Source organism: Scyliorhinus torazame, chromosome 6 (assembly GCF_047496885.1).
Source record: "Scyliorhinus torazame isolate Kashiwa2021f chromosome 6, sScyTor2.1, whole genome shotgun sequence".
NCBI lineage: Eukaryota > Metazoa > Chordata > Chondrichthyes > Carcharhiniformes > Scyliorhinidae > Scyliorhinus > Scyliorhinus torazame.
Genome location: NC_092712.1, coordinates 114094727 through 114102133, shown reverse-complemented (window position 1 = coordinate 114102133; position 7407 = coordinate 114094727). Strand labels below are relative to the sequence as shown.

Genomic DNA, 7407 nt, shown 5'->3' with positions numbered 1-7407 from the left:
AAGTGAGGGTTGGGGGCTGCTTGGAGGGTTGGGGGGGTGGATGATCGTGTGGGGGCGGAAAGATCTCGGGGGTTGGGGGTGGGGGGGGTGTTGATGTCAACTAATCTGCGCTGCCTGGTGTAGGTCGTTGACCTTCTTACGACACTGGAGGCCAGTCCACCTGGTCACATTCTCCGAGCTCATGGGCGCCGCCACCTCCTCCCAGGCGGCACTGGCTGCCCTGTGGCTCACCCTCCGGGACCCACGACATCACTCCTGGCTTCCACCGCATTGAGGAGCGTCTGAATCCCTGAATCTTGCGGGACTGGTCGTCTCAGCGGCATGGCTGCGAGCTAAGTGGGGCTGGCTGTGCAAGTGCAGTTTATGAGCTGCTCAACATTGTTAGTGGGGGTGGGGGGTAGCTGCTGAGCATGGTCCCGGGGAATCGGCTGGCAAACCTTCATTTATGGCAAGAAGCCCGTGGACCCTCGTTAAGTGTACCAATTAGCATTGAATAGTGATCTCGGCCTCACCTTGCCGAGCGCTAGGAAGCCCGCGGCAGATCCTGCTCACTACCACACTTACAAATCTTTCTGGAGAATCGCGCAACAAATCATCAGATTTTTAAATTTTTTTAATACATATTCCTACAGATTTTACTGGCATAACATAATACAAATGCGATTAGGAAGATGTGCTGGGTAGAACAACAAATTTAATCACCTTTTTACTGAGGCCTTTTGACATCTGGACAAAAACATTTTTCCTAATGTTATAACAGAACCAGCATAAGTGTGGAACAAATTTAGAATTTGATAGCTTGTATGTAAGTTCTTAAGGCTTTGATTTTAGAAGTTAATGTATACAAGTCAGCTTTATCCAGTGTCCGAATTAACTCTTCTGTCTGCTCAGCAGGTTCTAGTGTGGCTGCACGGTTATGTTGCCACCAGGTGAGAGCTGTTGTTATCTTCTCTTCTAATTCTACCCTAAGTAAAAGGAAAACAACTTATTAACTTTCTGAAAGCAAATTTAAAGTATCCAATTAAGGGGTAATTTTAGTGTGGCTGAGGGGCAGCACGGTGGTGCAGTGGTTAGCACTGCTGTCTCACGGCGCCGAGGTCCCAGGGTTGATCCCGACTCTGGGTCACTGTCCGTGTGGAGTTTGCACATCTCCACGGGTTTCGCCCCCACAACCCAAAGGCGTGAAGGGTAGGTGGATTGGCCACACTAAATTGCCCCTTAATTGGAAAAAATTGTATTGGGCATTCTAAATTTATAAAAAAAGAAAAAAAAATGTTTTCTTAGTGTGGCCAATCCACCTTACGTGCACATCTTTTTGGGTTCTCGGGGTGGGACCGATGCAGACACGGGCAGAATGTGCAAACAGTGACCTGGTGGCTGGGATCGAACTCGGCTCCTCAACGACATGAGGCAGCAGTGCTAACCACTTCGCCACCCCTAAAACAACTTATTAACAACAGAAGATTTTTCTTTTATCAATAAATTAGTCAATATTATTTTGTTCATCAATGAGTTACTGTTTACAAGAGTTCCTCTTCACCTCAAAATGTGATACAGGTAATAGGTTAGGAGTGACCTTCTTCCTGGTCTCCATCTTTAGTATATTTAAAATGGCCCCTGAAAGGTGCTGGAAAATAAACTAAGGTATCATAGGTAGATATAGATAAAGAAGATCTGTCAGCTCTGACCCAGAAAGACCCTAATGTATTTCAATTCAACATCTAGTTGATTATTAAAAGATTCCAGGGTTTTTGTATCAAGTTTATCCCATATGTTGACTCCTTTTTTTATAATTGAAATCACATTTCAATTTCAAACTTACATTTTCGTCAGTTTGAATCTATACCTCTTATCCTACTGTCATTCGTTAATCAGAAGTAATATTTTAGGTTTACATTTTTCTTCCTCCTAAACATCTCATAACCTTTTTATGATCACCTCTCAAATGTTCCTTTATATGCTCAAAAGTTCAGGTTTCTCCAGTTTTTTGTCATAACTTTGACACTTGTGTTGCAAGTATCTTGGGCGGGATTCTCCGACCCCCCGCCGGGTTGGAGAATCCCCGGGGGGCAGCGCGAATCACGCACCGACGCCGGCTGCCTTATTCTCTGGCGCCGGTTTTCGAGTGGGGGCGGGGATCACACCACGCCGGTCGGGAGCCGTTGGCAGCGGCCCCACCCGGCAATTCTCCGGGCCCCGATGGGCTGACCAGCCGTTGGTTTCTGGCCAGTCCCACTGGCGTGGATTGGACATGGTCCCACATGAGGGGACCTGGCTGGTAGGCCGACTGATGCGGTCCTCGGGGGGGGGGGGGGGGGCGCGGGGGGGGGATCCGACCCCAGGGGGGGGCCACGGTGGCCTGGCCCGCGATCGGGGCCCACCGATCTGCGGGCGGGCCTGTGCCGTGGGGGCACTCCTTCCTTCCGCGCCGGCTCCTGTAGGGCGCCGCCATGGCTGGCGCGGAGAAGACACCCCCCCTGTGCATGTGCCAGAATACGCCAGCCGGTCTGCCAGCGCTAAACCATGGCGGCGGTTCTGCGCATGCGCAAACTCGTGCAGTCCCTTTGGCGCCGGCTGGCATGGCGGCAAATCCTCCGGCGCCGGCCTAGCCCCCGGAAGTGCGGAGAATTCCGCAACTTCCGGTTGGCTCGACGCCGGAGTTGTTCGCGCCATTCTTGGCGCCGGTATCGGGCCAATTCGCCGATTGCGGTGAATCCTGCCCCATGTGTTTCAGAGGTGTAAGTTTTGTTTTAGAAATTAAAGTGTTATATGTAAGGTAAATGGAAACATCTGATTGAGAAACTGATGAATATACCTGAAGAAGGTGCAATTCAAACAGAACTGAGGCAATTACAGTTTCAAAATGTAATCTGTTTTTATTTAATAATACAAAGTCTTACAACACCAGGTTAAGGTCCAACAGGTTTGTTTCGATGTCACTAGCTTTCGGAGAGCTGCTCCTTCCTCAGGTGAATGAAGAGGTATGTTCCAGAAACACATATATAGACAAATTCAAAGATGCCAAACAATGCTAGGAATGCGAGCATTAGCAGGTGATTAAATCTTTACAGATCCAGAGATGGGGTAACCCCAGGTTAAAGAGGTGTGAATTGTACCAAGCCAGGACAGTTGGTAGGATTTCGCAGGCCAGATGGTGGGGGATGAATGTAATGCGACATGAATCCCAGGTCCTGGTTGAGGCCGCACTCATGTGTGCGGAACTTGGCTATAAGTGTCTGCTCGGCGATTCTGCGTTGTCGCGCGTCCTGAAGGCCGCCTTGGAGAACGCTTACCCAGAGATCAGAGGCTGAATGCCCTTGACTGCTGAAGTGTTCCCCGACTGGAAGGGAACATTCCTGCCTGGTGATTGTCGCGCGATGTCCGTTCATTCGTTGTCGCAGCGTCTGCATGGTCTCGCCAATGGACCACGCTTCGGGACATCCTTTCCTGCAGCGTATGAGGTAGACAACGTTGGCCGAGTCGCACGAGTATGTACCGCGTACCTGGTGGGTGGTGTTCTCACGTGTAATAGTGGTATCCATGTCGATGATCTGGTACGTCTTGCAGAGATTGCCATGGCAGGGTTGTGTGGTGTCGTTGTCACTGTTCTGAAGACTGGGTAGTTTGCTGCAAACAATGGTTTGTTTGAGGTTGCGCAGTTGTTTGAAGGCAAGTAATGGGGGTGTGGGGATGACCTTGGCAAGATGTTCATCGTCATCAATGAGATGTTGAAGGCTGTGAAGAAGATGACGTAGTTTCTCTGCTCCGGGGAAGTACTGGACGACGAAGGGTATTCTGTCGGTTGTGTCCCATGTTTGTCTTCTGAGGAGGTCGGTGCGGGTTTTCGCTGTGGCGCGTTGGAACTGTCGATTGATGAGTCGAGTGCCATATCCCATTCGTACGAGGGCATCTTTCAATGTCTGTAGATGTCTGTTACGCTCCTCCTCGTCTGAGCAGATCCTGTGTATACGGAGCGCTTGTCCATAGGGGATGGCTTCTTTAATGTGTTTAGGGTGCAAGCTGGAGAAGTGGAGCATCGTGAGGTTATCCGTGGGTTTGCAGTAAAGCGAAGTGCTGAGGTGACCGTCCTTGATGGAGACGAGTGTGTCCAATAATGCAACTGATTTTGGAGAGTAGTCCATGGTGAGTCTGATGGTTGGATGGAACTTATTAATGTCATCATGTAGTCGTTTCAGTGATTCTTCGCCGTGGGTCCAAAGGAAAAAAATGTCATCGATGTATCTGGTGTATAACGTCGGTTGAAGGTCCTGTGCGGTGAGTAGGTCCTGTTCAAACTTGTGCATGAAGATGTTGGCGTATTGGGGTGCGAATTTGGTCCCCATCGCTGTTCCGTGCGTCTGGATGAAGAACTTGTTGTCGAAGGTGAAGATGTTGTGATCCAGAATGAAGCAGATGAGTTGCAGAATTGCGTCTGGAGATTGGCAGTTGTCGGTGTTGAGTACTGAGGCTGTTGCAGCAATGCCGGGGGATGCTGGTGTAGAGTGCCGAGACGTCCATTGTGACGAGGAATGTTCCTGGTTCAACTGGTCCATGGGTGCTGAGTTTCTGTAGGAAGTCCGTTGTGTCGCGACAGAAGCTGGGCGTACCTTGTACGATGGGTTTCAAGATGCCTTCGATGTAGCCAGAGAGGTTCTCACACAAGGTGCCATTGCCTGAAACGATAGGGCGGCCTGGTGTGTTGGCCTTATGTATTTTCGGGAGGCAGTAGAGATCTCCAATGCGGGGAGTACGTGGGATGAGAGCACGTAGGGTGCTCTGAAGGTCTGGATCCAAGGTCTTGATCAGTCTGTTAAGTTGGCGGATGTGTTCCTTGGTCGGATCTGCGGGTAACTGTCTGTAGTGTTCTTGGTTGTTCAGTTGTTGGTATACTTCTTTGCAGTAGTCCGTTCTGTTCAGTATGACAGTGGCCCCTCCTTTGTCTGCTGGTTTGATGACGATGCTGCGGTTGGTCTTGAGAGCGCGGATGGCATTGTGTTGTGCTTGGGTGAATGCGACAGATGAAACTGGCATTGGCGCGACTCCTGATGGCTTGAGCATATATGTCGAGTCTAAGGCAGCGGCCTTCCGGAGGGTCACCTCAGCACTTCGCTTTACCGCAAACCCACGGATAACCTCACGATGCTCCACTTCTCCAGCTTCCACCCTAAACACATTAAAGAAGCCATCCCCTGTGGACAAGCGTTCCGTATACATAGGATCTGCTCAGACGAGGAGGAGCGTAACAGACATCTACAGACGTTGAAAGATGCCCTCGTACGAACGGGATATGGCACTCGACTCATCAATCGACAGTTCCAACGCGCCACAGCGAAAACCCGCACCGACCTCCTCAGAAGACAAACATGGGAGACAACCGACAGAATACCCTTCGTCGTCCAGTACTTCCCCGGAGCGGAGAAACTACGTCATCTTCTTCACAGCCTTCAACACGTCATTGATGACGATGAACATCTTGCCAAGGTCAACCCCACACCCCCACTACTTGCCTTCAAACAACCGCGCAACCTCAAACAAACCAATGTTTGAAGCAAACTACCCAGTCTTCAGAACAGTGACCAGGTATGATGTGGTAGGCATCACAGAGACATGGTTGCAGGGGGTTCAGGACTGGCATTTAAACATCCAGGGATTCACAATCTATCGAAAAGACAGAGAGGTGGGCAGAGGGGGGCGGGGTTTCCTTGTTAATTAGGAATGAAATTAAATCAATAGCACTAAACGACATAGGGTCAGATGATGTGGAGTCTGTGTGGGTAGAGTTGAGGAACCACAAAGGCAAAAAAACCATATTGGGAGTTATGTACAGGCCTCCTAACAGTGGTCAGGATCGGGGGCACAAAATGCACCATGAAATAGAAAGTGCATGTCAGAAAGGCAAGGTCACAGTGATCATGGGGGACTTCAATATGCAGGTGGACTGGGTAAATAATGCTGCCAGTGGATCCAAGGAAAGGGAATTCATTGAATGTTTACAGGAGGGCTTTTTGGAACAGCTTGTGATGGAGCCCACGAGGGAACAGGCCATTCTGGACTTAGTGTTATGTAATGAGCCAGACTTGATTAAAGATCTTAAAGTAAGGGAGCACTTAGGAGGCAGTGATCATAATATGGTAGAATTCAATCTCCAATTTGAAAGAAAGAAGGTAGAATCAGATGTAAAGGTGTTACAGTTAAATAGAGGTAAGGACAGGGGCATGAGGGAGGAACTGACGAAAATCAACTGGGAGCAGAGCCTAGTGGGAAATACAGTAGAACAGCAATGGCAGGAGTTTCTGGGAGTAATTGAGGACACAGTACAGAGGTTCATCCCAAAGAAAAGAAAGGTTATCAGAGGAGGTATTAGGCAGCCATGGCTGACAAAGGAAGTTAGGGAATGCATCAAAGCAAAAGAGAAAGCCTATAATGTGGCAAAGAGTAGTGGGAAGGCAGAAGATTGGGAAGACTACAAAAACAAACAGAGGATAACAAAGAGAGAAATAAGGAAAGAGAGGATCAAATTTGAAGGTAGGCTGGCCAGTAACATTAGGGATGATAGTAAAAGGTTCTTTAAATACATTAAAAACAAACGGGAGGCAAAAGTTGATATTGGGCCACTCCAAAATGATGCTGGTAATTTTGTGATGGGAGACAAGGAAATAGCTGAGGAACTGAATAAGTACTTTGCGTCAGACTTCACAGTAAAAGACATGAGTAATATCCCAACAATTCCGGAGAGTCAGGGGGCAGAGTTGAATATGGTAGCCATCACAAAGGAGAAAGTGCTAGAGAAACTAAGAGGTCTAAAAATTGATAAATCCCCGGGCCCAGATGGGCTACATCCTAGAGTTCTAAAGGAGATAGCTGAAGAAATAGTGGAGGCGTTAGTTATGATCTTTCAAAAGTCACTGGAGTCAGGGAAAGTCCCAGAGGATTGGAAAATCGCTGTTGTAACCCCCCTGTTCAAGAAGGGAACAAGGAAAAAGATGGAAAATTATTGGCCAATTAGCCTAACCTCGGTTGTTGGCAAGATTCTAGAATCCATTGTTAAGGATGAGATTTCTAAATTCTTGGAAGTGCAGGGTCGGATTAGGACAAGTCAGCATGGATTTGGTAAGGGGAGGTCGTGCCTGACAAACCTGTTAGAGTTCTTTGAAGAGATAACAAATAGGTTAGACCAAGGAGAGCCAATGGATGTTATCTATCTTGACTTCCAAAAGGCCTTTGATAAGGTGCCTCACGGGAGGCTGCTGAGTCAAATAAGGGCCCATGGTATTCGAGGCAAGGTACTGACATGGATTGACGATTGGCTGTCAGGCAGAAGGCAGAGAGTTGGGATAAAAGGTTCATTTTCGGAATGGCAACCGGTGACGAGTGGTGTCCCGCAGGGTTCAGTGTTGGGGCCTCAGC

The 7407-nt window shown here is 48.7% G+C and overlaps 1 protein-coding gene across 1 annotated transcript in view; it reads right to left on the bottom strand.

Annotated features, from left to right (window-relative positions):
• Window positions 1–646: 646 nt before the first annotated feature.
• Window positions 647–7407, bottom strand: part of LOC140425850 (uncharacterized) — a 166283-nt gene continuing 159522 nt past the window's right edge. Inside the window, exon 6 of the mRNA XM_072510236.1 lies at window positions 647–965. Coding sequence (XP_072366337.1) covers window positions 785–965 — 181 coding nt within the window. The 3' untranslated portion in view covers window positions 647–784. The remainder of the gene's footprint in view (window positions 966–7407) is intronic.